Source organism: Daphnia magna, linkage group LG6 (genome assembly GCF_020631705.1).
Source record: "Daphnia magna isolate NIES linkage group LG6, ASM2063170v1.1, whole genome shotgun sequence".
Taxonomy (NCBI): Eukaryota; Metazoa; Arthropoda; class Branchiopoda; order Diplostraca; family Daphniidae; genus Daphnia; species Daphnia magna.
The window spans coordinates 1,065,392-1,092,297 of NC_059187.1; the positions used below are offsets into that span (position 1 = coordinate 1,065,392).

General features: G+C 40.7%; 5 protein-coding genes and 2 long non-coding RNA genes across 14 annotated transcripts; 6 read left to right on the top strand and 1 right to left on the bottom strand.

Annotated features, from left to right (window-relative positions):
• Window positions 1-149: 149 nt before the first annotated feature.
• LOC116924878 lies at window positions 150-5,327 on the top strand. 3 transcript variants are annotated; one of them, XR_006648369.1, is made up of 6 exons: window positions 152-1,026; window positions 1,110-1,452; window positions 1,509-4,225; window positions 4,299-4,396; window positions 4,463-4,617; window positions 4,693-5,327. XR_006648369.1 is itself a non-coding variant. In XM_045175544.1 (4 exons), exons 1-4 carry the CDS (start codon window positions 4,027-4,029, stop codon window positions 4,864-4,866), a joined length of 636 nt encoding a protein of 211 aa, XP_045031479.1. In that variant the 3' UTR covers window positions 4,867-5,327. The 3 variants fall into 3 exon arrangements, 1 of the variants encoding a protein (XP_045031479.1); XR_006648370.1 differs by having other exon boundaries at window positions 150-1,026; window positions 1,509-4,235; window positions 4,299-4,617; XM_045175544.1 differs by lacking the exons at window positions 152-1,026; window positions 1,110-1,452 and having other exon boundaries at window positions 4,027-4,235.
• Window positions 5,328-8,421: 3,094 nt separating this feature from the next.
• Window positions 8,422-9,691, top strand: LOC123473915. 2 transcript variants are annotated; one of them, XR_006648373.1, is made up of 3 exons: window positions 8,422-8,522; window positions 8,664-9,082; window positions 9,141-9,691. It is a non-coding gene; the product is annotated as an uncharacterized LOC123473915 (long non-coding RNA). The 2 variants fall into 2 exon arrangements; XR_006648374.1 differs by having other exon boundaries at window positions 8,428-8,522; window positions 8,602-9,082.
• A 1,089-nt stretch (window positions 9,692-10,780) lies between these two features.
• On the top strand, window positions 10,781-17,037 carry LOC116924882. The gene is made up of 4 exons (XM_032931459.2): window positions 10,781-11,354; window positions 13,801-13,983; window positions 14,050-14,329; window positions 14,411-17,037. Exons 1-4 carry the CDS (start codon window positions 11,142-11,144, stop codon window positions 16,750-16,752), a joined length of 3,018 nt encoding a protein of 1,005 aa, XP_032787350.2. The 5' UTR covers window positions 10,781-11,141; the 3' UTR covers window positions 16,753-17,037.
• A 65-nt stretch (window positions 17,038-17,102) lies between these two features.
• LOC116924883 lies at window positions 17,103-19,040 on the top strand. The gene is made up of 4 exons (XM_032931460.2): window positions 17,103-17,253; window positions 17,313-17,536; window positions 17,601-17,874; window positions 17,938-19,040. Exons 1-4 carry the CDS (start codon window positions 17,229-17,231, stop codon window positions 18,909-18,911), a joined length of 1,497 nt encoding a protein of 498 aa, XP_032787351.2. The 5' UTR covers window positions 17,103-17,228; the 3' UTR covers window positions 18,912-19,040.
• On the top strand, window positions 17,938-20,807 carry LOC116924886 (snurportin-1). Its single transcript, XM_032931464.2, has 5 exons — window positions 17,938-18,060; window positions 19,066-19,625; window positions 19,683-19,929; window positions 20,006-20,188; window positions 20,260-20,807. Exons 2-5 carry the CDS (start codon window positions 19,468-19,470, stop codon window positions 20,653-20,655), a joined length of 984 nt encoding a protein of 327 aa, XP_032787355.1. The 5' UTR covers window positions 17,938-18,060; window positions 19,066-19,467; the 3' UTR covers window positions 20,656-20,807.
• Window positions 20,808-21,719: 912 nt separating this feature from the next.
• Window positions 21,720-22,528, bottom strand: LOC123473916. Its single transcript, XR_006648375.1, has 2 exons — window positions 22,244-22,528; window positions 21,720-22,011 (listed from the first exon to the last, which is right to left on the bottom strand). It is a non-coding gene; the product is annotated as an uncharacterized LOC123473916 (long non-coding RNA).
• LOC116924884 (neuronal acetylcholine receptor subunit alpha-2) lies at window positions 21,878-26,003 on the top strand. 5 transcript variants are annotated; one of them, XM_032931461.2, is made up of 11 exons: window positions 21,878-22,019; window positions 22,297-22,376; window positions 22,943-23,127; window positions 23,676-23,785; window positions 24,168-24,309; window positions 24,372-24,440; window positions 24,603-24,777; window positions 24,841-24,990; window positions 25,063-25,107; window positions 25,170-25,309; window positions 25,735-26,003. In XM_032931461.2, the coding sequence occupies exons 2-11, from the start codon at window positions 22,301-22,303 to the stop codon at window positions 25,972-25,974; spliced, it is 1,332 nt and encodes a 443-aa protein (XP_032787352.2). In that variant the 5' UTR covers window positions 21,878-22,019; window positions 22,297-22,300; the 3' UTR covers window positions 25,975-26,003. The 5 variants fall into 5 exon arrangements, with proteins under 5 accessions (XP_032787352.2, XP_045031480.1, XP_032787354.2 ...); XM_045175545.1 differs by lacking the exon at window positions 25,735-26,003 and adding an exon at window positions 25,390-25,593; XM_032931463.2 differs by lacking the exon at window positions 25,735-26,003 and adding an exon at window positions 25,461-25,593.
• The last annotated feature ends 903 nt before the right edge of the window (window positions 26,004-26,906 follow it).

A 26,906-nucleotide genomic window follows, 5' to 3' on the forward strand; every position in this document is an offset into this window, starting at 1 on the left:
CGGAGCCGGCCTTACTAGAAAAAAAGAAAATAAAAAAAAAGAAAATAAAAAAAATGGAGGGAATGAGCGAGGGGGCCGTTCCATCAACAGAGAACGTTCTGTATTCCACTGGGCACTTACTTAACTGTGCAGCTCTCGAGTGGTAGGTATGGGCGCCAAGTTCCGGCAACCATTTTTATTTATTTTTTTCATCACACCTAGGCTCACGAACGATTTGCGTTGAATTATTGCCGATCGTTGCCATTCATATTTTACAATTCCAAATGTTCGTTTCGTACGTTTCTTTTATTTGCAAAATTAAACTTTCTTTTTTTTTCGTCATGCCACGAATGGATTTTCGGAATTTCTTTAATGACTCCATTTTGCCGAGATGAACAAGTCGAAAAAGAAAAAGTAGTTTGATTCGATTTTTGGGCAAAACTGCTGAGTTAAGCAGTGGCTAAAACAGCTAGATTTCGGTCGCTTAAACTCGTTCGATGCTGTTCACAGCTCTCGGTTCTTGCTAGTCGAAAACGTGTTTTTTTTTCGTTTTTTTAGGGCGGCGGTGTGGAGCGGGCCTTCAGCCAAACGGCCAAGGTCGAATTACTGCGCATATCACAACTTCCCTATCCTTTCTATCAACCACCCAACCTACTATATACACCTCCCACCGTATACTCCTTCTTCTTCTCACTTCTCACCCTAAAAAAGCTCTTTTTAAGCTCTCAGCAATGGCCCATTATCAAGGCCGGCCGTGTGTTCCATCCCACACACACTTACCACACACATTACACACACGTTTATTGATAGTATAGTAGCTAGACGGAACGTATACCTATTAGTATGATGTCTTTCGATGCAGAGCCATCTTACGGATGTGAAGATCGGGACCGCGTGGCGTGAATGCTGTTTAGGGGGGAAAAAGAAAAGAAAAAGGCGCCATGGCGCTAGTTGCTATGTCACCTCATGGCCTTCCGAAATTTGGACTAGATTGTTGGCCATCGGCTGAAACGGGAAGTACACTTGGATTCCACGACATGTGACTGGGTACGAACGATCTCGTCTACCATCATGCTTTTAATGCTTTCACGCCGCAGTTTTGTTTTCTTGCTGATTTCTCTTACACGTAGGCCACTATTTCGCCATTCAACGCGCATCGTTGCTGATGGGTTTTTCATATTCACTGGCTGACGTTAGTGATCCAGACATCGTGGCGCCACTCTACTACATAATCTTCTACCTACAATGCGTTTTATTTTTCTTTTATGTTAATTTCTTTAAGTATTATTCAGGAAGTAAATGTTGGCTTTAGGTCAATTCGCGCAGTCGTTCTTCGGAATATGTTTCGTGAAAAATTCCCTCGTGACAGACAGCCTTGAAATCCCCATTAGTTGATGGAGCAATAGATGGCGTTGATCGCAATGTTATTTGACGTCCCGTCAGAGCAGTTTTCGAACAGACACCGTTTATTAGGTGAATCAAAGCTCTTCTTACAGATTGTATTGCAATAATGAACGACGTTTCTTTAGTACGAATCGCGCTTGACGACGCCTATCTGCAGATGAAGTAGAAATCTGCGCAAGCGTCCTAAAGCCTCTGTTCTTGAGCCATCTCATGGGATTCGCCCAACTTCTTTTTATTTATTTATTTTGTTATTTTTTTTTTCCTTCTCCATTTTTCACATAGAAAAAGTAAAGATATCACGGTTTGGTACAGTTATAGATTAGACGACTATCATGTTGCCATACCAACCGCCCATTTCGATAAAAAGGAAAGAGATCACGTCTCGATGCCCTCCAGCTGAACGACGAAATTTAAATCTCTTTATAGAAAAGTTCACTAAGCTCGTGCTTTCCAACATTCAATCTTTTTAGTCTACATATGCATATAAGGGCATTTCTGTTTTTATTTAAAAAAAAAACGCCATTGTTAGCGCTCATGATATTAACTCGTACTTACTGGAAAAACGCAACAAGCTTTCAAGTGCGTAACAACCTAAAAAAAATGCGTTACCTCATTAGCTTATGATTACACGCTAAAGGTGGCACGAATAAAGCGAACTAGCACTTGCTAGCGATTACAGCAGCTTATTAGACACATTTGCGACGATTGCACGATAACCGACAAATGTTGCCTCGAGCAGCTGTATCATAACCGGGTTAAGAAATACGCGAGCAATCGTGTAAGGAATCGCCTTACCCAATGGGAAATGAATATGTCTCTCCACTCTCTTCCGGCCTCAGTCTGCTGCGCCATTACGGCCTTATTGATAGAGGCCAAAACTTGTGCTGCAGATTGAGAAAAAAAAAAACTGCTTCACTGGAGCTATAGACTATTCCAGGAAAAGTTAGCCAACTTCAGTTGGCAGATTGATTGCTGTTTGCCGAACGTAAACGCCCGTTCAATGGTCGCCTCTCGTTTCCCGAAAAACTCAAAGTCCATGGAAATTCGACAGCGGGAAAAGGAGGGGCGGAACTGGGGGGGGACGAATCATTGGAACTTTTGCTTCCGAGCAACTGGACGAATTTCTCTGCTTCATATACGGATTATTTTTATTTTTAAGTCTGCTGGAACCTGTTCCAATTGAAAGAAAAAGTTTGGGGCTGAAGTGAATGAGAAAATATGGCAACACGCGGAACCAACAACTTGATTCCATTGATCAAAATAAACAAGACAAAGTCAAACACATGGTGCATAGTGTACAATGTCATCAGTAAGGCGACAGAGTCGGAGACAAACGGCCATACAATGTCGGCAAATGACGCGCACTGGAACGTTTATCCAATTTTGAAAAGACCCGCGCCACATACGTACACTTCTTTCACGCTTGCGTCCCCCTCTCCCCTCCTGTGGTACGTTACAAGTTTTGTTTAAAAAGTGGGGAGGAAAGGGTATATATGCAAAAAGTACGTTGAAGGATATTGCACCCGATGCAAATGAGCCCAAGCTGTTGATAACGACGTCAGTCGAGGAGAAAAGTAACAGCTGGTGAAGGAGCCTTCTCTTTTAATTCGCAGTTCGTTCACGTTCGAAAAGAAGAGTTTACGCAAAAGCTTTTCGTGTCTCACAAAAAAAAAGAGAGAAAGAAGAACTTGTTTCCAAAAGTGTCTCAGGACTCTTGGGCATCTTAGATCGTCACACGGATTCTATGACATAGTGCGTTTAAGAAGCGAAGGAGGGGAAAACGAGACATAATCACGAAGAAAGCTTTTTTTTTTTTTTTTTTTTTTGGGGTCTCGAGAAGGTGTTCAACAACTTGGTAACGAAAGTTGGTCGGTTGCTTCTCGCGTCTCCCAGCATCCCGGTCTTTCGAAACTTATATGGTCTACGACGGCGCATCAAACTTATTTCTCCAATTGCCCGGCGTTTATTCTTCCCCTTCTCGATTCACTTTGTCCAAAGGCAAACTTTGGCTTTCAATCGAAAATACGCATCTACCTCTCTCCTTCCAGTTGGGAAAAGAAAGTTTTTTTTTTTTTTTTTTTTTTTGTAATGCGGTACAGGGAAGTGTATCATAACAAACCTCTTCATACTGGAAATTATTATATGTATGGGTCTTTAATGTTTCTGTCTCCAAGTGTCATCTCATCACAAGGATTTTGATCTACGAGTCAATTACATTTTCGAAGTTGACATGTTGGAAGTCTAAGATATTCAACTTAAATTTGATGCATCAGAATTGCCGAGAATGACAACATTGCGGAACGAATAAATTGTTAAATGAATTTGCCTTGTTTGCACGTTTACTAAATTAGTGATGACATCGTTTGTTGTCGATAGCTCTTACGGAGGTTGGCTTACGGAATTTTTTTTATGAGCCTAAAGCTGTGTGGACGCGGGTTCACAAATCTGCGTGAATCCTTTTCAATCTCCATACCGTTGTTTTATGAATTTGTACCTACTCCCTTAACCCCGTGTTTGGATGTTGCACTATCAACATAAAGATAAAAAACATTACAACAAAGTGAAAACGAAGCAAAGCCTGGAATTTGAAAGATAAGATGTCCGCATCAAGTTTTGACTTCAGTACAACTCGATCAATTGGTCATGAATAGGCAGGCTTTGTTTTTGCACGGCTTGTGTTGCATTGGACCACACCTGATAGCCGCTTCAATTTCTATCGTTTACGATATCAAATCGTGGTACGATGCCATTGCTGCCATGCCAATCGTCCTTTTGGTATGCATAGCTTTACGCAATAAGTTCTTCTTCCGTGGCATCCTTCACGTTAATTGCCTCCTGCTCGGTATTATCAGGTTTAAAAAGCTTTACGAAAGCGTCTACATAACCACAATTATTATAATCACCTTTCGATTTAGCCAGGAAGTGTCACGTCAGCCACGCAGCATTGACTGGAATCAACTGCAAAATCCGGAATTTCTCCATGTCTACTTGTGCACTACACACGTAATTAAAGGTCCATAACTTATTCGAATCCCTTTAGGGCAGTTTTGGTTGAAATTCTAGCGTTATACCCCGTTAGGTATAGGAACTTTCGTGAAACTATTTCCGTCGGCGGTAGTCATTAACTCTCCCGACAAATTCACGGCCAGTTGGAGAGACTACGTAGGATGGAGCATGTCCATTCTTTCCAGTCTCTACTTTCTGCAAGAGCCAAATATCTACCGAAACAACAAGGTTTCAGTCTTCATTATCATTAAGCGTTCGATTTTAAAAAGAATAAAATTATTTACCCCTTCGTTTCCTAATCAGGGAATGGCCGAGTGGAGAAGGACATTTGCCCAAATCGAGACACTTCACTGGACAGGATTAGCTTTGAGTGCCTCGACTAATTTTGAAGCTTTCGGGTGGTTCTTCGTTCTGTTTAATTCACTTCAACCGCTTCTAGCTTATAGTTTCTTTTACGGCTATAGCGATGACCTTTGACTTAGAAATACGAACATAGTGAAAGAAGCATTAGTCAGGAGGTAGCTTATTATTAGAAAAGTATTTTCTATGGTACTTACCGACTGGCGAAAATTCGAAGCTCAACGCACAAGAGATACGAGACTTAATGTAATGGTTCCTCGTGACTTGCAGCCAATAGTTCCAGAAATATGTTTCAATCGCGGTAAAGCGATGCCATTCTTCTTTCAATTGAAAAGTTTCGTGCTGATAAATCATGTAAATTGTGCATAAATCAAATTCTCGGCATTGCAAGGGAGACAATTCCTTGTCGCTAACAATATGCTAACCAAAACGAGAAATTCTTACATAACTAACCTAGAAATATGAACTTGGTTACATACCATTTGCTCATCCATGTCGATACCTCGATTCATTCCTCTCGTTTAACCGTTTATCTAGTTTTCTTCGAATCGAAAGTACACACCTGATGTTGCAAAATACAAGTTTTTCGTTTGTTTTTAAATCAACATTGCTGAGGTCACCATGTGATAAAGGTGCCAGCCTTCGATGATCTGTATATGACTTGGAGGAACAAAAGATACCACAAGGCACTGAACAACTCTCCACAGGTTATTCGTACTCTTTGGAAAGCTAGCTAGATGATACGAAAGTAATATCTCTCAATTGAAAAACCACTCATCGTTATTTCAGCAATGATTTGTGTGTCATACAAATTGAAAAAATAATCGCCATCTAGTAGCAAACCATAAAATTTTCAAATGAAGTGTTAATGAAACCCAATAGATGGCGAAACTGAAACCAAAACCTCCCTGCCGACTTTATTCTCGCTTTCTCGGTTGCATAACGATATTACCGGATATTACCTCATATGGATAACGATGTGATCAAAGAATAATTTGATTTTGAAGCGTCATACTAGCACAAACGTGTTAAACCTTTTCTAAATAATTATCGCTTCGTGATCTCAAATAAATCGATCCTTAATGGCCACCGCCATACACTCCACAGTCCACACCACCTTTGTCGATTTCGGGTGGCTGCACTTTCTGCACTGGTGCATTTCCCGAAAGTTGTTCAGTGGTAATCTTAGTGCAATCCCTTTTTCGTGCATCAATTTGTACATTCCAGTGGCACTCCGGCACCGCCCAGTCACTCAAACTGCCTTTCTGCCCGACCTTTTAGTGTCGCGGTGTGCAATTTCTAGCACATTTAGTGTGTTGTTTGTGATAGCCTTTTTCTTTCGTCTGCTACTTCCTCCGGGCGTAAAAGTGAAAAAGTGTTCGTGTACTTTATTTTCTGCAACCCGGTGGTGCTGACGTCCTGACCCTTCTCGCCCGAGCCAGTGTGCACTGGCTCTCACCATCCATCCGAAATCGACACTTGATAACTGAACTGTCTGGCCATCACAGACTTTCCGCAATAGTTTCGTCCAAGCGTTCGATAATCCACCGACCAAACTACGAGCTACCTCATAAGCTCTTTTTTTGCTAAATTTACGAAGGAAATGTATCGTTGAACCGAACCAAACTGTTCTTGAAGATAAAGTTTCACCGTTGAACATTGAAAATGCAGCCATTGCTGATGCCTCAACAAGTCAACAGCCTTCACTACCCGAAGTGAACACTTGAGCAGCGAGTGCCTAAGTAAGGCTGCATCGGTGGTTTTTGGAACTGAGATGATGCAATTATTTTGGTAGCTGATTATTTACTATCACGATGACTATCTGATAGTTCTGCTTTTCAACGACGCAGTTATGAAAATTTCGCGAATGGGATGGAAAGGATATTATTGGCTTAATAATAAAGGTAAAACAAGATGGCAATGTGTTTAAGAATGAATTTTATTGATCGAAAACAAGAAAAATATGGGAAATTTTGTGTAGCAGATAAAAATTTAAAATGGAAAAAACAAAATGGAAAATTTTGTTTAGCAGATAAATATTAAACCACAATTAGCTCTCTCCCTCGTGCACGCACTTCCAAAACTGGCCGACTCATTTAAGGATAAAATCCCCCCGTAAAGGTAGCTGATCACTGCCATGAAGGTGAAAACTACCTGCAACCACTTCCATCACTACGAGACAATCAACTCCCGTAGAGATCTTCTTCCGGCGGGTGCATGCAGGTGGGAGATGGCAATATTGCTCACCATCCCGTCACTTACATGCAAACTTGTACCGTGAAGAAGACAATTGGAACACAAGAGTTACATCAGGCCCACCTTTACCCACGGGCCACCCGGGCGGCCGCCCGGGGTCCACAGGTTCAGGAGGGGCCACGGCAGCAAAAAAATTTTTTTTTAACTAAGACAAAAAAATGTGAATTAAAAATGTATTCTTTTCTTTATTGATAATTTAATATGCTCGGCAAGTTATAGAAATATGTAATACAGATTTTATAAATTCAAAAAGGGTGAAAGTGCGAGCAGTAGGCTACTGCAATAGTTACTTCAACATCAGGGTGCCTAGGGGGTGCTAAAAGTTATCTTGAGAGCTAGAGCCCTAGAGGGCAAATTCGAAATTATTGAAACAAAAGATCAACACTAATGGGGAGACTCACAGGGATTAGTGATGACAAGTTCGTTGAAAGAAGCGGAGTCAATTCAAGTCAGGTTACTCAGTTTATTGAGTGTCTGTTTGTGTCTTTTAGTATTAATACAGAATCTAAAAATAAAAGGGCTTCAGGAGCCAAGATAAGGAAGGAGTCAGCCATAAAGAAGAAAATAGTTGATCAATTGTTGACGGAAGTTCCGAAACTTTCAGTGTTTTCGTCCGATTAGTGCAAGCTCGCAAAATTAGTGAAAATGAAATTGCTTGTGTTCCTTGGATTGCACTGTTGGAGAAATTTTATCCACTAACAACGATGTAAGTCTGCCAAATTCACCTTCATCTTTGAACAAAGTCCAGATACTCAGGAATTGGAGACTGGCCATGCAGCCCATGCCGATTTTTCAGTAAAGCCAGTGTGTGCCGTAGATCTACAATCACTGACGAAACTTCAACTTTGACTTTATTTTCTGAAGACCCGGCAAACTGGGATGAAAACGAAATTTATTGAACACTTGATTTTGAATCCTAAGTTTGAACTTAATTTGCCTTCTATTCTAGTACCAGTGAGTTTGGTACGTGGATGACAAGGTTTGTTTCAAATTTTTATCGAGGCTGGTTAACGGTGAAGCATTACTGGCTGTATTTTCAAGAATCAAGTTTTACTGTTTTCCTTGTTTCTTTTTGGGAATACAAAAGTAACTTGGGTCAAAAACCGGGTTCACAGCTAGAATCAAATCAGTGCTGAAGAGCATGACAATCACTGATCTCTTTTGCTGTGACATTTTGTAAATCGTGCGACCAAATCAGAATCGATACTGGTTTTCAAAGAATTTTAAATGGCGTTTGCTCGTTTTAAACGATTTATCCGTAATAATTTTGTCGTCCAAAAATTATTTTAAAAAAATTTTTTGACCAATATTGATTTTTTTCTGCAAAGATTCGTCTAATGTTAGACATAATAGTCTGTTTTCTTTATTTAAATTTTTTCGGGGGTTCCAGAGGGCCAAATTGCCGCCCCCCCCTGAGTTACATGATTGGTAGTCCTCACGCACGGCAGTCAACAACTCCGTGAAGGGTTCGTCGACCAGTTCTTTCGGATTGTGACTGAAAAAGAGAGACATCAAAGGTAAATATATACAAAATCAAGCCAAAATAGAATGTACAAGAATTTTGATTCACTGTCTCTGCTATATTTAAATCGAAAGCAAAAGGAAGAAAAAACAAAACAAATGTTTAATGAGGTTAATGGTAACTTTTATTCCACAAGTCCTTGTTGAGATGTTTACCTCGAACTGTTGGAACAGAAGCCTCTGCATTTCCATCCACCGACCTGCTCCCCTACTGTGGGGTGAACTTCAACGACACACTCGTGCCGGATGAGAACGGGAGAATGTTCCTCAGCATCAAACTTCGATTGAATGTGAGATTTGGGCCTCAGGGTCCGAGCATCCTCTGGTACAAGGGATTCAGAAATCGAGTCCACTGCGCAAGAATCTTGTGCAGCGGCAGTGCACGGCACGGCTCAATGTCCACTTTGCCGGCCGTAGTTTCACGTGCCTTAACCAAATCTACCTTGTCGGATTACTCTCCGGCCTGTTGCAGAGAAGCTCTCTCTGCCCACTCCTGCGCTCTCTTCGCCAAACGACGAAAGGAAAAATCCATTGACTGCAGTGCAGCAGAAACATGGTAGTCTTTTTGTTGATCATTGTCGTTCATGGACATTGAAGTAGTTTCTTCCTTTTAGAAAATAAAAAACAAAGCAAACAGTTTAAACGTAAAAAGGATTCTATCACTTGCAGCCAATTGATTGAGTGCCATCGTCGTGATTATTGGTACTAGCCTAAATAGCCGGATTCGAGAACTATAGTCAACATTTGAACGCAACATCACATAACAGCTTTGAGCTGAGAGAGAAGCAGTGTGAACCAAAAATAAGAAACGGTAAACTTTCATTTAGTTATCGTAATCTCATGAATATTTCATTTGCTTAACGGCTACTAACGATGATGTAATTAAGAAGCATTTCTACCCAGTCAAAACAACGCAACAGATTTAAGTTTTGCTTCAATCATTTCCAAGAGAACAAGCCGAAATCCTTCTAATAATATAATCACTCGATTATATGCTGCCCGTCCCCCGTTTAACCGTCGTTAACGTTGTTTCCATCTACACACAGCAATATTCGTTGGAGTATTGAAACACGACTACGTCTTTCTACAATTATTTCTAATTGCCAGACAAGTAACAAAAAAAAAAAAAAGGAACGAGTTCTCAGAATGAACGTTAGTTTGTTATGCCAAGTCAGACGAACGTAGAGTGTGCTTAAAAGTATGATGTTGTATTTCTTTTTTTTTTTTTTAGAGATAACTTGCAAACAGAAAGATGCTGACTATAAACGGAAAAAGGGAAATGGGACTGTAGGCAATGCTTCTTTAGCGCCAAACCAAATATGGTCGTCTTACTGATTGTTCTGCTTCAAGTCACCAAATGATGGTGGTACCTAAAAACTCCACCTCTTAAAAAAAAAACGAATATTTTATCATTTGAAAACCCAAATTTGTAAATGTTCTAGTTCACCTTGACTGGAAAAAAATGCCAGCGGGAAATTTTCTATTGCTACCCGGCCAGTTGGTCAAATGTGTCCGGAGCAATTGAAAGCTGCCATCGGGGGCATTTTTGAAATTTTGGTTAACAGATAATCTTTTGGCATTGGCGCTATAGGCAACTCTTTTCTTTTGTCATGAAAGAAACTTGACGGAGGAGACACGAGAAAGGAAATCTTTGATGATACAGATAAGAAGAACACATCGTCAGAGGGAAAACAGAGGGAAAACGATGCGGGTCAGCGCTCCGCGGTTCCAGAGGTCCCGAGCTCATGATCCATGGTCCGAAGCCGGGCAAAAGGGGTCGAACGAAGAAAAACAAAAAGGGGAACCTCCCTTTTTCTTCTCAATATCTTTCCCCTTCTTCTCGTTTGCGTTCATTCTTGTCCTTGCCTATCATTCCGTATTTCGAAAGCCAGTATAGAAAAAGGAAGGAAAGAGAAAGAGAGAGAGAGAGAGAAACGAAAAGACAGACACAGAGAGAAAAATAGAATAAATAGCGAAGAATAAGGGAGATAGTGAAAAACAAGCTGGGGGGAGGGGGAGGAGGAGGAGGAAGGATATCAAAGAAGCATGAAACAGACGAACGGACAGGGGGAGGGCGGTTGGTGTAGGAGAGAGTTGGTACAAAATAACACCGAACCCCACAGTTCTCCAACTGAAGGGAGGAGGGGGGGACCGGGAAAACTCAACAGGCTACAGCCACACACACGTACACAATTCCACTCCAGTGAGAAAGACCGTCTGGCTTTCAATGCAACGAGCCATTGGCATTTGACGGTGAGACGGAGTCACGAGAAGATCTTTCTTCTCATTTTCTGTGCCTTCCCCTCCAAGGATTTCATTTTTGTTTTCCTTCAATTTTTAAGAAATATTATCGTTAAGTGCAATTAAAGAAGAGTGAGTGCATCGGTTGGTTCTGTGATTGTGTGTGTCTGTGTCTGTGTGTGTTTTAGCGTCGTTTTGAATTTGAGCAAAACGAATGAACTGAAAGCGAAGAAGGCGACTGAATGTCGCCGTTCGGATACGTATGACGAACTCCAACCGTCGTGGTTTCCTCTTTTTGCCTTCTTTGAAATAAGGCACTGCTGTTTTTCGCTGTTACAGCAATAAAAACACAGAGCTCCCAAAACAAAACAAAAATGCAACGCTCTCGCTTGTTGTTGCTTTGTGCGATCGTATCGACGCTGCCTGGCACTCTCGCGGGGCCGGTCGATCAACCGAATGCACAACGGGCTGAAATGTCTTTGCAGACGTCTCACTCATTCGGATTGTGCAATGATTCACGATGTTCCTGCAATTATTCTTCGCACGGAACGGCTAACGTCAACTGTCAATGCTCACCCCAAGATCAGGTAATGAAACGCATATGACACCGTCTTTCCTAAACAGCTTCTTTCTTAAGGCACGCATTTAATTTCAAAGAAATGAGACAGCCAAAAGCAAAAAAAAAAGGCGAGAGACGTCAGTTTCCGAGAATGTACCGTTTCGAAACGATTGATTACGCACAGTTGACGGCTAGCCAAAAAGTGCGAAAGACGGGAAAAGGCGCAATCTGGAATAATGGGCGACATTGGCAGAGAGAATTGAAATTGAAAGGAAAGGGCAGCTGCTTATAGTTGGTGCACTTAATAGTTGTCGATTTGTGATAACCGTAAATCGATGCATAATGCATTACTGAAAGAGAAACTAAAAGCCATTTATGTCGGGTGTAACACAAGGCAAACGTTCGTCGTTCAACAGATTTTCTTTTCTTTTTCTCTAAAGAAAAGAAAACTTTGATACGACATGAACTATTCAATCTTTCAACAGAAAACTTTATCGTCCGATTCATTCACCTGTGTTGGACTCGATAACATCACACACAGAAGAGGCATAGAACCGTTGTCCCAAGTATTCACGCGGTACGTGACGGTCCTTTCGCTATGGTTAACACCCTTCAGTCTGAAACGTGTAAAACAGAACAGTAGGTCCACCGATAAGGAATCAATGGTCGTGCTGAGTTAACTATCAGGTTGGCCGTCAAGGTCGTCATTTGTTTATTTGGAATGAGAAATATAAAGCAATACAACGAGCTCACAAGATCGTTGCAAAACAATGAGACACCCAGGGCCCGCAGGTGAGGCCTTTTATGGTCAGGTACAGGAGCTCTCGTTGGCGTTTAGCATAAGACATTTTATAGTGCTGTTTTGGAGTGCTGTTCAATTCTTTTGCGTTCTGAAAATTAGCACAGCTAGAAGAATAACTTGCCAGTTGCCAAGGCAAACAAAAAAAGACGTTAGTCCTCACACGATTCATGTTTAGGTAATTCGATTTCTCAATAACGCCCATCGACATACAAACGAAAGTCAAAGTTAAGAGTGTTTTTTTTTTAATCTGGAAAACAATGAAAGAAAACTCGTAAAATAGTCAATAAAACATATCAAGTGTTCTTGGAAGAAAAAGGAAAGAAAGAAGGGCTATCTGTCGATCGATTTCCGGATTGAATAACATCCGGGGAGAGGTCGTTAGACCAGAATGTTATGCTACAAACTGTATAGACATTCCTAGGCTATTTCTAGTTTCTAAAGAGTCCAGAATAAAACATTATGGGAGGGGAGAAAAAAGCGTGTGTGGGATGTTTAACCACGTCTGTTTAAGAAGACTGGGGAGCCAAGTTATGCGCGTGACCGATTTACTGTTACCGGAAGTTCTTGAATTTGAGGTATCATCGGAATATCATAAATCAATTTCATTTTTTGTGTGAGCTGAAATTCCAAACGGTATTGGAAACAGACGACGCAACCGAGATAAATTAGTGGCTGTCAGTCAAGAAAAAAAAAAAATAGAGAAAAAGTTGGGCAATTCAATCGTTCAGTCCCGCAAGCCAAAACCAAAAGTGCATTTTGGAGCCAACTTATTGCTCTGTCACGAATAGAAAGACGATCGATTCGACTCGGCGGCTAACACAGGCATATTATTTTCCCTTTCAACCACAAGTTGTAGAGAGGAGAACATATAATATAATCATAAAAGTTTGAAAGCTATTTCCATGAAGAATTGAATCCAGTGCGTGATCGGCTTTTTCCTGAAAAGCTACATCTTATTACTCACGGTTCCACACGAAAAATGTAAAAGCTTATAAAAAATTCATTGTTGGGACGATCGCTCATGAATCAAAGCTAACGATAACTCTGTTAGGTGTCAATGGAGATGCACAGCACTCTTATACATTTATGTAGACGTGCCACGCAAGGCAGGCAAAATCATTCATCCATCATCAGATAATCCTTAGCAAGAAAACTGAAGCTTTTAAAGTCAAAAAACTTGTTTGAACAAAGAAAAAAATAGAAAAGAGATTTCTTGTTTTCCTCTCTTCGGATTCAGTAACCAGCCGGATGAGCACGCCCCGAATTTCTGATTGTAAAGCTTATACTTTCATATTTCTTTTTCCCTTTACCCAATCCAAGTTTATTTTAGCTGTTCAAGACCAATAGCCATCAGCACTACTACCACACATTTTTGTCTCGCCTACCGATTTCGTCGCGTTTCCCATGTTCTCACTGATTAGATTACGACCATCGAAATTCCCTGATATGTTTAACACACGAAGAAAACTAGTCTGGTCACTTCATGGATGACGGTTTAGTATGGGAAACTAAAAACCCGTTTGATATCAGGTTCTTGGCTGGCCGGAAATGCAATAGAAAGCCCAAAAGAAGGAAATGGTTGGCTGATTGAAACAATCACTGTTTTACTTGATCTTATTTTTTTTTAAATTTTAAAAAAACTAATTTAATGTTGGTGGGGGGATCTAAACAGGAAGCGACGCTAGACATTCATCCGTCATCAGTGCCTCGTATCGTATCGAATGTAGTGATCCGGAGTTGTCGTAGCGTGATCTTTCACGAAGCCGGATTCAAACACTTGAGCCATCTGTCCAACGTGACTGTTGAAGACGTCGGAGAAGTTGTCTTTCATCCAGCATCTTTCAACCAGATTAACGTATGCAAATTTTTAATTCAACTAACGTGTGATCAAGATCAATCGTACAACTCATAAACATCTTAGGTCGAAAGGGCAGCGACAGTGACCGTCGGTCGGTGTCGCCAATTAACAATCAAAAGCGGTGCTTTTTCCAGCCATCCACTTAAACCCGTAACTCTTTCATCCTCGGATTGCCATACTGTGCGAATTGAAGAACTCGCATTTTCACGTCTCAGTCGACTGACGTTGAGCAATATCCAGTCGTTGCACCTGGCCTCGCAGGCTTTCCGCTTCGCTACCGGCACTCCAGTTGATGGAGACCACATCCGAACTGAGATCGTCATTGAACATGCCAACATGACAGGTTCCGTTCGTTTTAATCCATTTCCGACATTTTTTTTTTTTTATTTCATCAAAATGAGAATGTTCCTTTATTTCGTTTTAGAAATAAAAAGTTTTACATTTCCGTCACCGTTGGACAGACTTCTACTGGACAACGTGACCGTGACGGGCCAAATCCAATCGAATGCCACTTCGGCATTACGCATCGTCCAGCTGAGCATCCACGGCTCACGAATCGGTTCCATCGCAGCTGGCGCCTTCAGCGAATTCACGCACCTCGATTCGCTAGAAATGCGATACACTTCGATAGGAGAAATAGACGAACGTGCTTTTTCATCGGCCGCTTCGTCGTTTATGATGGAAGTCTGTCAAATAGGCCGCATGAGTCGAAGTGCCTTGTCTATGCCCGTCGCCCGCGTAACCCTACATTCCAATCAAATTGATGTGCTGGCCACCGGTGCCATTTACCTGCGTGAATGGAATGAACTGCTTATCGAAAACAATACCGTCACGCTTGTCGAACGTCACGCTTTCTACAACATCGGTGAACCTAAACTTCTTCCGGCTCCGAAAGCTGGACGTGACGTCCGTTTCGTCATACGGTACAACAACTTCCAGCAAGTCCAACCGGGCGCTTTTATCATCAGCGCTCAGGTGCCCCAACTGAAGTTGGAGGCTAATTCTTTCCAGCAAGAGTGTGATTGTCAAATGGCAGGATGGGCCGCTCAACTGACTCAAATCACTCGCCGAATAGAGACCACAACGTCCGCTTCTTTGATCGAAGACTCGGTTCCGGATGCCCTATGGCTCGGCTCTTCACTGTTCAACAGCAGTTTATGTTGGCTGGATCAGATAGCCGCCGGATGTCTGGACCTGTCCGAACCGCAATTTCTCTCTATGAACAATTACACGGAAGAATTTTGCTCTGACGCACGTGAGACCGACCTCAGTCGCTGTGTGGCCACCAGGCGTGCTCTGCTGGACGTTAGCCGAATAATCAAGTTCGATATAGAAGATGGTAGCGTAACCAAACTAGTTGGCTTCAGTTCAAGACAAGATTTGGTGATGATCATCGTTCTCGGCGTGCTGTCTGCTTGCGTCCTGCTGGCCGTCTGCCTGGGCATGGCCATTATCCGGTTTAGGGGCAAAACACGCCGTCAAAATCGCGGCCGCAAAGCTGCGTCGGATGACGAACGAGTCACCTGTTCACCGCTGATTCCTAATGTGGAAAAACAATTGGGAAGCGGAGTTGTTTCTTCCGGCTCCATTTCACGTCTATCCGTCAAGGAATACCGAAATTATTTGGAAGAGCTTGGACCTATTTATTCGGAGCCGCTGGATCCGCCCAATCCAAGCGGATGGCAGGCCTTACCGAGTAGTTCGGTTCCACCCGCCGTTCCAGCCATGCCTAGTCAGTGGACACCGAAAACGACCGCCAAAATCGAGGACACCGACAGGCAAACAATGGATCGAGGAACCCAGACATTAGAGAACACAAAAGCTCCGGAATCTGTGGATTCATCCGCAAACATCGACGAGGGAGATCCACCGTCTAGTCTGGCCCTGGAGTTCACCCAAGACGTCATGGCGGCTTTACGAGACAAGATGGAAGTTTCTCCCCTGTACAGCGAAGTCAAAGATTCCGTTGTCTCGAAGCAAGAAAACATTCCGCCGTCGGAAGGAGACGCAACACCTGAACTCTACGATCTCATTAGAGTGGTAGATGGCGAACAAAGACCATCCACATCCTCCGCCAAATCGGAGCACATCTACTGTAAACCGTGGAGCGCTGATCAATCGGAGAGTCGACTTCCATCAGTGGATGACGCAGCATCCATCGAGCTTAAAATGGAAGATAAACAGCCATCCGACAGCCAATCTGCGTCTGGATTAAAGAGTGTTCCAGCGACGAAAAATCAGCCTTTTCATGTGCGTGGATCTGTTCCTAAATGGCCTCCGCCAGTAAGAGAAGACAAGCCGGCCAACCGAAACAATACTGAGCCGAGAATCACATCCGCCTCCTCCATCAAAGATGCCAAACCTCCGCCTTGGAGAAGTTCATCTCGGCCGGTCCCAAAGAAATCAGCAACTACGTCGTCTGGCACTCCGGTTGCTTCCGCCAAAACGAAATCTTCCCCTAACCAATCGAAGCTGCAGCCACTCAGAAAGCCATCAGATGCGGAATCCGTTTCACCGGATGCCACTCCTCGTTCTCCTCTGCGGACCAATGAGGGCGAAAACTATGCGGAAGTGACGGGCCAACCGTTTAGTTTTTCATTCCGACGGCCCATGTTCGCCGATCGTCAAGACAAAAGCGGAATCGCCGGTCCCCCCAAACCGGCTAGAACAGCCTTGCTGTGCGAGTATGCCGATCCGCACGACCTCAGCGAGCCATTGTACTCGGAACTGGTCGTACAAGATGAAAAACGGAACGATCTTCTGTGATCCAACTCGCTAACACGGATTCCTGTCGGCTTTCTCACGTTTGCTTCCCTTCAAATCCGTCGAAACGCCTTCGCTCCTACGCCTTGCTGGAAGAGTGTAACAACTGGTTCGAGTTAACCAAGTCAAAATCGTCATAAACGTCATTATTATTTTAAGAGTTCTTCCGTTTTTTTGTTTTTTTTTCATATCTTGGGCGTGTGTACATTGCGTGTACTTAGTTGCCATTGTGCTTTGAGCTGTTTGGTGATGATTCACCAACAGCCACTAATAAAGATCTTGCGAATCCGGGTGTCCTGATTTATTCATCGCGTTGTAAACTTGAGTCCTGCGGTCACCCATTTGTTTGGAAAGGATCCGGTTGTGAGGTTTTTCACCGCCGGACCCTCTTTGTTCTAGCAGGATGTGGTGAAAGCAAAGACGGTGATGAAAGAAATTGGATAAAATAAAATTTAGACTCGTACGTCAAACCGAATGGAATGGATCGTTCCGAGTTCTGCTCTGGTAAAAATAGTTCCATGACAAATATTGTAACGTGAATAATTTATTTGAAAATCACGCAGCGGTGACGTTGTTGGCAGCGCTGTTCGTAACAGCCAACTGCCAGGGTGAGCCAAGAGAATGGACTTCTCACTTCGGAAAGTGGACCACACCATCGACAACGTCGACGACGAAAGGTCACCACATCGAGCAAAACCGTCCAGCATTTTCGGTCTGTGACGACAAGTGCTGTGAATGCCTTCACAATAAAATTCGTGTCGAATGTACGTCGTCATCCTCCTGTACGGTAATCACTCGATATTTCTCGCATTGGATTTTTACAATTGGACTGACGGCTTGGGGTGGTCCAGGAATTAATTTTGAATCAGAGCAATCGTCTACCAAAAGAAGCCAAAACAGTCATTATTACCGGGTTTCATCGGTTAAAGGTGACCAAGGGCAGCCTAAATTATTCACAGAACCTGCAATCGCTAACCATCGAGCGGGTTGAACAGATCGAAACCGAATCTTATGCGCTGTCTCAACCTTCTTGCAGTGATTTTTCTGGCTGGCGACATTCCCTACGGCCAACATTGTTCATTAACGCAAGTTCCATTGCTAATTTACAGCGAAGGACTCTAACCGGTGCATAGATTCACCTCTTCAATAATTTATGTCTTGTCTTAACTGAATTCTGCTATCTTACAGGTGCATGGAATGAAATTATCATCAGCCATTCGAATTTGAAAATGATTGAATCGGAGAGTTTCTACAATGTGCATTGTTTGAAGAAGTTAACGATAGAGGGCAATACCATAACGGAAATAAAGAGTAAGGCCTTGTCCGATAGTCAGGCTCAATATTTAGACATTAAGGCCAACGAAATTAAATCAATCGAAAGCGGCGCTTTCCACGTGAATGTAACCGACTCTGCCAATATTTCTTCGAACAAATTAAACGACATTCAATCGGAAGCTTTCGTTTTACGCACCCCTCGGATTTTCAAGTTTCTTAACAATACAGTGGGCAACCTATATCCATATGCTTTTCAACTGGCGGCAACGGAGAAGGTTGATTTTATATCCAACACCTTCAAGCGGATCGCTCGTCACGCATTCCACGCAATAAAAACCATGGGCGATGCCAAGATCACCATTGCCATAACAATTGACAAGTTTGACAGCGGAGCATTTGATCTAAATGAATCGCTCTTAATTTCTTCGCTGCAGAAAGTCGACATAAAGATGGTCGAGATTTGCGACTGCAGATTAGTTGTTCTTCTCGACACTCTCTTCAGCGCTAATAGCGATCCCAAAAGGAGAGGAGGTACCAGCGTTCGTAGTGTTATCAGAGATTCGGTCTCGTGCAAAACAGACAAGGGAATGGAAAAACTCTTAATCTTTGCTCTTTTTCATGATTGCCAGTCGTCTAGTACAGTCTTGTTTGCTTCCATTGGAGGTGTCATATTAGTAGTTCTATTGCTAGTTGGTGTAGGTGTGACAATGGTGGTTCGTCGGAAGAAGAAATTTCGCCGCTCGAATACGGGAACATCTAAAGTATGGATGATGCATGTCTACACAGAGTCAGAATGTAAGGTCGAGGAAGAATTCGTGCATCCTTTAGAAACAGTGGGAGAAAATGGAACCGTATTTTTCACTAATCAAAGCGAAAAGGGCTCGTGATTTCAGCAAGCAATCTTTCCCAACAATGCCATATATAAACAAAACATTTTTTCTCGACAAGTTAAACCAAATAACAATGATTGTGTGGAATTTTTTGTAAGAATAAATCTCTATTTCCTAAACAATAAATTTTTTTTTTTACTGGCTTGCTTAGGTGCCGACAGTTGGAACGAACGAACAAATGGTGATTTCACTTACCAGTTACCAGTTACCACTTATATTATGTATTGCAATAAAGGGGGGAGGGGACAAGAGAAATAAAAAATAAAAAGAAGAAAGTGGACTTACCCCGTCATTCATGTTATTAATGTGAAATATAGCATGGTGTAGGCTCATACGCTCATTTGTCTCGTGAAATATAAGTGATGATAACTGATCCTCAGTGAGGAATTGACGACAGTTTATTCGCAATTCGTATCAAATCTATCGTCTGCTACCCGGCTTTTTCGTCGATTTGTATTCACAGTCGACTGAAGCACTGCTAGTTGGGTACAATTCTTCTTCTACCTTTAGCTGTCTGTCATTGCGAGGACATCTTCTACTTCATTACACGATAATGGATAATTTGATAGGCTCTTTGGAATCATCGCTTAGTGTCTCTGCAGAACCGTGTAGCACTGCGATTGCACATCCCCGGTTTTCACAATTCAAATCAAAAACATGGAAAATAAACCAAGAAGAACGCAGAAGAAAAACCTTGGAAAACCAAAAGCAGTAAGTATATTGTATTTGTAGTCCAATTTCTCTATATCTTAATACAGTTGTATCCAGGAACCGCTATGACTACTATAACCATTGCCGTCGATTGGCTGAAAGTGATTTCAGTGTTGACGAGGAATGTCTCTCAGAAACCCAAGAGGAAATGGAATGGTTGCCACCCAAGACAAAAACTCCAAGAGCATACCGAGATCAAATTATGCTTTCAGAATGGCTTGATGAAGTTCCAGCTGACTTTGAAACTAGTTGGCTTGCTATGCCTTGCCCTGTTGGGAAAAGATGCTTGGTAGTTGCTTCTAGGGTAAAATTATTATTTTTATGCCTGTAAGAATAATTTCAGTAGCCAACTTATCTTCAAATTATGTGAATGGCTCTAGGGATGGACACGGGTGTATTCCAAAAGTGGCTATCTGATCACAGAGTTTCAATCATTTCTACCTGGGGGATTTCGGCAAAGTTCAGACAGCACAATTCTCGATTGTCTTTGGAATGAACTTAAACAATGCTATTTTGTTTTGGATGTGTTGAGCTGGAGTAGGGTGCCTTTACTTGGCTGTGAAGTAGGTAGACAATTCAAATTGATCATGTGACTTTGATAAAACTTATATTATTTTTATTTTGTTTATTGAAGGCTGAATTTAGATTTTACTGGTTGCATGGCAAATTTAGTGAACAACCGGAATTCGGTGTGAAATCGGATAAAAATCGATACCCTTTTATTCCACTGCCTACCAAAAGTTGTACCAAAGGAAACATTGAAGATTTACTCATGATGGAAAAACAAATCTGGTCACCTTTGGATGGGCTTTTGTTTTATCATAAACTAGGTTATTACACTCCCGGAGTCAGTCCTTTAGTTGGATGGCTCAAGCCTTTCATGGTTTCAGAGATTTTAAAAGCAAATGTACCTGAGTTTTATATGCAGAAAAAGCCATTAAGTTATGTGAACATTCAGCAGCATTTAAAAAGAAAAAATGTGAAAGAGAAACATGATGGAAATTCTGTTGAAATGTTGGCAAAAGAATGAAAACAGATTTCTGTTGTCTGGCCTTATTTTATATATTGACATAAGATGACGCAGAGCACATCTCTTTGCTGTATTATATCTGTACAAAATGTGAATCATCAAAATCAGATATCATGATACTTTCGCTGAAATGTATGCAACTGTTCATTTTCGCATAACTTCTTCATTTCGATTGTGGACGGCGATACCTCCATTAGTATCTTTATTTATTGGAGCTCCCGAGCTTGATTAAATAAGCACTATTACGAGTAAAACCAGTAATGACCTCCTAAAAATGCATTTTGCTATGGGTCATTGACGTTAATGAACCATTATCGGAATTCAATTTCGGATTGTTAGCCCAAGGTTTTAAGGTTAAAACGATTTGTCGTTACGGCATATTGATGTTGGGTGATTACAAGGAATATAGTGATCCTTTATTGAACTCAATGGTCAGAGAGTTAAGAAAAACGACAACACTTGCAAATGCCAAGTTACCCAAAAACGTTGAATAACCATTTGTTATTTTTTGTTGTTGCAGCAAACATAACTGTATTTTTTAATGCATTCAGAACACACTGATGAAGCACAGAAAAAAGAAATTGTATGGGTTAGGTTTCTGAGTGTAAACATTTGTAAATAAAATTAGTTTCTCTTTAACTATGAAAAGGAGACTCTGTCTTAAGGGATTAGAAGTAAAGTTCTTCCCAACGAGATAAATTGCTAACTTTAACGTAGGATGCTGTCTCTTTTTCCGTATGGCGATACACGTGGCGTTTATTATGAGTTGTAAAACCACCATTACACATCAGGCGGAAATACGGTTAGTCGATTTCACCAAAAGGTGCAAAGACCCAAAGACTTATAACGTCTTCAAAAATTATGAACTTTTGTTGGTTTGCAAAGTCTCCTCTTTTAAGCAAATTCAGATCTTTCTTTACTTGTTTCGTATTTAATCAGAATAGGTTATTTTAAAATAGAGCCAAATTTTTTAAACATTTTCTGACAAACCATGCTCACTATGCGCTTGTTTATGTTCCAAGCTGTCAATGGTGTGGCAACTGCAGTCGTCTCTTTGTAACCTATTTCTGGATTTCTTCATTAAATGGAATATTTCGTAGGTAGAGCATGCACTTTGACGCACGTGTAGAAAAGTTTAGGGCTGGCATATGTACAAGTGATGACGTTAACGGCAAGATGTAGAGGCGAGAAGTACGATGGGAAGAAAGGGCAAAGGGGAGTTCTCAATAGAGTTGTGGCTTCGGACAAAATGAGTTTGACTTTTAGCCCCCAGTCTTCTTTGTGTTTCGGCTATATGCAGTAGTGCGCCAAAACTATCAGTTGTAGCCACTTCCCTTGTCTACACCACAGCAAAATCTGAAAAGGTAAACTTTTTGTTTTATTTAGTCTCATGCTTTGCTAATACTCGATAGTTCTATTTGTTAAACCTTTACAATTTATATCGTAGATTTGTAACATTTTACGAACCAATTTTTTGAAATATTTGAAAGCTGATATATTTATTGTTTTGTATACACTGCAAAGATTTGGTTAAACCGCATATCGACTGCAATTTGTATTATAAGTCTAAGAGGAACATAGCTATTACCTTGTCGCAAAAACATCTTTATCGTGTTTCATGTTAACTCGTATGATTTACAGGAGAATGGCGTTGTTTTTCTTGCTGATGCACGTGGTTCTGTTTTGTTCGCCGGTTCTAGAAGCTCAGACACCGAATTCCCGTAAGTAGTAAACTGCGTTTCGTGGCAAATTAAATGGATAGTGAAGATAACTTTCTTTCTTAACACAGCCTCGTGATTTTTCTGTCTGTTCTTTTCTCCAGTATAAGTTAACACACTATCTTTGAAACCTTTTAGTAACGAAACGATCTATAGGCTACAGCACTGGCGTTTGTCCAAACTGTGAATCCTGGTAAATATCTTGTACAAATGAGCTAGCATGACTGGGTTTGCTTATCACTGAAGATGAATCCGGATGAATCTCCCTTCCGTAGAACGTTATTCTCGTGTCGGATATCCATCCATCACGCGCACGTGATTCAAACACCGGAGATCTAAATATTTAAGCTTGCATTTCCGTATAGCCGATAAAGAACAATGGGAAGCGGAATAACTTTTGCAGTTTTAATCAGCACAAAAACTAACTGAACGATAAATTTCTCATTGGTTTTTGTAGTATTTTAATAACTCCTCTCCCCTCCCACATACTGAGTGAACATAACTATTCGTGTATTCGATTGTTTAAACAATTTCATGTAAAAAAAAACATTATTTTTGGGATTTTCTAGCATATTTCAGTTGGACCAAAGAGCTTAAAAATGAGCTGTTCTATGTTCGCCAATATGATAAACATGCAAGACCAATATTGAACAGCAGTGAACAAGTTATCCAAGTAGACGTGCGGTTTAGTTTCTCACGGGCTGTTTTCAACGAGAAGGACGGCATTCTAGAGACAAATGGATGGCTTGGATTGGTATGACTAGATGATGTTTACACCACTTAATTTCTGACGTGCGGTATACAGTACATTCTGAGCACATTTCTATTACCTTTGGATTTACTGATGTTGGCTACAATTGAACGTCTAGAAAAAAGATAGGTGTAATCCCATCCAGAGCGGAGATGATGAACTGAAGCGTTCATTGAGGATAAGCATTTAGTTGTGCAGCTTGAACCACTCCATTTTACAACAAGCAGGAATATACCCTAGCTAGAGATTGGCGGGGAAATAGGATTAACTAAAATAATTTGGAATTTATATTCTGCAGCTGATATAGTCTATACTCCGTGCGTTTGCAATGAGCCCAAAAACTCATACTCCGCTCAGGAACGGCAGGTCTATAGAAAGTACAGTAGAATAACGTCTATGTGACCGAAATTTACAATTATTGCCAAAGTAGTTCCGTCGTATTTTATCATATTCTCCATTGATTTCCAAAAATCAAAACTAACTTTTTTTGCATATTTTTTTGAAAACGCAAGTAATCCAGGAAGTTTTCTAACTTTGTTTCATTTTTATAGCGCTGGCTTGACAGTATGCTGAAGTGGGACCCTTCAGAGTTTGGTGATATGCGCAACCTGAAGCTGATTTCGGACTTATTGTGGAAACCAGATATAGTGGTGTTTAACAGGTACATTGCGCTCTTCGTCACTTCAGTTGAAAAGGTTCTTTACGCGCTAGCCTAACAATATATATTTATGTCTAACAACCCCGGAAAAAACACTGATCGATCGGTGAATATAGCATCAATCGAGAGAAATCTTTGTCTTTTTAAACACTACCATATCTCCTTCGTTTTCGGCGTCATATACTGATACTGGAGATGAAGGAGCTAGTAAGCTTTGACCCCTTTTTTTTCTTTCTGAAACCTAAGCAAGTATTATTGGCTTATAATTATTTTGTTCCAACTAACCCCATTCTTCCCTTAAACTAAACATGCAAATATGTAGATGTGATTTTATGGGAAAAGTTGATCTTTAAATTTTAGCATCTCATTTTTGCTTCATCTACAGTGTGCGAGGCTACGATCCCATGCCTCCATCTCAAGCAACTCTCCTTCATGACGGTACGGTGTACTATATACCACCTTTGTATCTAGTAACACCCTGTGACCCAGACTTGACTAAATGGCCAGAAGGCTTTATAAAATGCGAAGTAATTATATTCTAATTTATCTAGACCATATTATGGTTTAATTTGAAATGTTGTTTGCAAAGATACGATTTGGTGCGTGGACTTTGGATAGCACCGAAATACTCCTCGGTATTTTGGAAAATGAAACAAAGGTAAAAATTATAATATTTCCTCTTCTGGCTCGGATTCTGTATACCATTTCTGTGATCCTAGTTGTAGATCTTGATCAGAAAGATTTTTGCCTTGGTCTTTCTAGTGTCTACAATAAGAGTAAAACTAAGTTGATAATCTAATTTTTCATTTCTCATGAATAGGCAGACCTTATACATTATGAAAGTTGGAGTTCGCAGTGGGAGATAACAGAAACAGCTGTTTCAACCAACTCTTACTTCAATTGCTGTAACCCATATTACCAAGATGTAGCTGTCACTGTTCACTTGAAAAGAAATTCTTCTCCAGCAGAAAAAATTGTTATAGTATCCTCTGCTGGTAAACTAAATACTAATGTTTCTACAAATTGAAAGAAAAGGAAAGTTTTCTTGATTCTCTTAGGGATATGGATAATTGTCTTGTCATCATACTGGATGAGCCCCAATTCAGCTGATCGCCAAACAATTGGATATTCAGGATTCATTGGGATGATATTGATCCTTGTTATTTTTCTATGGAAATTACCGACAGGAAAAAACGTCCCAGTTCTCTGTAAATATTGCTTACAGCTGTTAATTGATTTTTGTATTTCTGCATTAAATTTTATGTTTCTTCATGCCACAGTGATTACTCATCTCGTGCTACTTCTGCAATGCGGTTCAAATTGTGGTACAAGAATCCTGCACTGACACATTGTATGTGTAAAATAATTTTTATATTGTACAAAATAGCTGTCACGATGATGAACCGTAGGCTTCTTCAACGGTCTCCGAAATCCGCGCCCTATTGGGTGAGGCGTATGGTGAACAATAAAATACTGGATACGTTGTCACCTAGACGCGAAATGCTGACAGAAATCGAGTTGAATCAGGTAGGCTCAGAAAAGCCAATAGGCATATTTTCAGTTTCTTCATCGAAGTCTCTGATGAACATACCCAACATTGGCATTAGATGCTAGTCTTTAAGGCATTTTGGGAGAGTACTGAGTTTTGTTATTTCCTTATCCCGAAAATGTTGCCAAGGCCTCCATCATTAACTAATATCACATAAGCGGAATATGTTCAAAGGTTCCCGATGAAGAACTGGTGCTAAAGCTGTGCACCGTGAATGAACGCCACAACAATTCTTCTAATATAGCCGTCAAGTAGTAAAGGCTTCCAAAGTTTTTTATTTTTATACCCAGTTGTGCAGAGAAGTCCACGTTTAAAGTCAAGAAGTTATGTCTAATGTATTTAAATGTAAAGTTTTTTCATCAAAAAGCAGAATGTGTATGATTACCTAATTATAATTCAATAGGCTCATATCCCATTGGGCACTGGGAATGACTCAAGCACACTTCTGTCATCTTCATCAACTGTGCCGGATGAAACCGGCCAACCACGTCTGATGCAGACTTTCAAAACGTGTATTTCAGAAGACTTAGACATTTGGTACCGTGTGGCTACTCTTTTTGATCGACTAGCGTTTTCCATCTATCTTCTGAGTTTTATCCTTGTTTCGGCATTCATAGTTGTCTTGTATACAAGAGAAAAATGAGCACTGAATGAAGAGATGTGAACAGCTGAGTTTGCGAAGATAAAAGGCATGTATATAGTAGTAACGTAACTTTTAGGTGTCGCGATACTCAACGGCTCCTGGTGTTCGCGAAGTTCTTGATAGCTTTGGAGAAAAAAAAATTCACACAGTATTATCAAAATTAAACACTGATTTCGATTAAGTTATTGGTTTTCTCGTTAAGCCAGTCGTTTTAAAAATCAACGAAGAAAAAAGTGCTGTTAGCGCACCAACTTTGTTTTTTTACATTTTTACCTTTAGTTCAAAAACTATAAGACTAATGGAAAAATAAACTTTATTTCCGTGATTTTCATTCAGTTCTGAATCTAAATAATGTATTTTTTCTTTTAAAAATTTGAAATTTGGCAAAAAATGAAAAAGTGGGAAGGGTATTGCCTTCCCACTTTTGTCAAAATCGGCAAAAAACGACATCCCTTGAATTTCTCCAAAAATCACACGGCATATTCGAAATTGAACGCTGATTTCGATTTAGTCATTGGTTTTCTCCTTAAACCAGCCGTTTTTTAAATTAATGAAAACAGTGCTGTTAGCGCATCAACTTAATTTGTAGTTTTTTACGTTTAAATAAAAAACTATAAGACCAATAGGAAAATAAACCTGATTTTCGTGATTTTCATTGAATTCTAAATCGAAATCATGTATTTTAAGCAAAATTTGAAATTTGGCAAAAAATGAAAAAGTGGGAAGGGTACAGCCTTCCCATTTTTGTCAAAATCGGCAAAAAACGACATCTCTTGAATTTCTCCAAAAATCACATGGCATATTCGAAATTGAACGCTGATTTCGATTTAGTCATTGGTTTTCTCCTTAAACCAGCCGTTTTTAAAATTAATGAAAACAGTGCTGTAAGCGCATCAACTTAATTTGTAGTTTTTTACGTTTAAATAAAAAAC

Coding starts and splice junctions, on each gene's coding strand:
- LOC116924878 (XM_045175544.1), top strand. CDS start 4,027: ATGAATAGGCAGGCTTTGTTTTTGCACGGCTTGTGTTGCATTGGACCA. Junction 4,236..4,298: donor CTCCTGCTCGGTATTATCAG/GTTTAAAAAGCT, acceptor CTTTCGATTTAG/CCAGGAAGTGTCACGTCAGC. Junction 4,397..4,462: donor CACTACACACGTAATTAAAG/GTCCATAACTTA, acceptor ATACCCCGTTAG/GTATAGGAACTTTCGTGAAA.
- LOC116924883 (XM_032931460.2), top strand. CDS start 17,229: ATGGATCGTTCCGAGTTCTGCTCTG. Junction 17,254..17,312: donor TCGTTCCGAGTTCTGCTCTG/GTAAAAATAGTT, acceptor AAAATCACGCAG/CGGTGACGTTGTTGGCAGCG. Junction 17,875..17,937: donor ACAGCGAAGGACTCTAACCG/GTGCATAGATTC, acceptor GCTATCTTACAG/GTGCATGGAATGAAATTATC.
- LOC116924886 (XM_032931464.2), top strand. CDS start 19,468: ATGGATAATTTGATAGGCTCTTTGGAATCATCGCTTAGTGTCTCTGCA. Junction 19,626..19,682: donor ACCTTGGAAAACCAAAAGCA/GTAAGTATATTG, acceptor AGTTGTATCCAG/GAACCGCTATGACTACTATA. Junction 19,930..20,005: donor GCTTGGTAGTTGCTTCTAGG/GTAAAATTATTA, acceptor GAATGGCTCTAG/GGATGGACACGGGTGTATTC.
- LOC116924882 (XM_032931459.2), top strand. CDS start 11,142: ATGCAACGCTCTCGCTTGTTGTTGCTTTGTGCGATCGTATCGACGCTG. Junction 11,355..13,800: donor AATGCTCACCCCAAGATCAG/GTAATGAAACGC, acceptor GGATCTAAACAG/GAAGCGACGCTAGACATTCA. Junction 13,984..14,049: donor CATCTTTCAACCAGATTAAC/GTATGCAAATTT, acceptor TAAACATCTTAG/GTCGAAAGGGCAGCGACAGT.
- LOC116924884 (XM_032931461.2), top strand. CDS start 22,301: ATGGCGTTGTTTTTCTTGCTGATGCACGTGGTTCTGTTTTGTTCGCCG. Junction 23,128..23,675: donor CAAATGGATGGCTTGGATTG/GTATGACTAGAT, acceptor TCATTTTTATAG/CGCTGGCTTGACAGTATGCT. Junction 25,310..25,734: donor CAGAAATCGAGTTGAATCAG/GTAGGCTCAGAA, acceptor ATAATTCAATAG/GCTCATATCCCATTGGGCAC.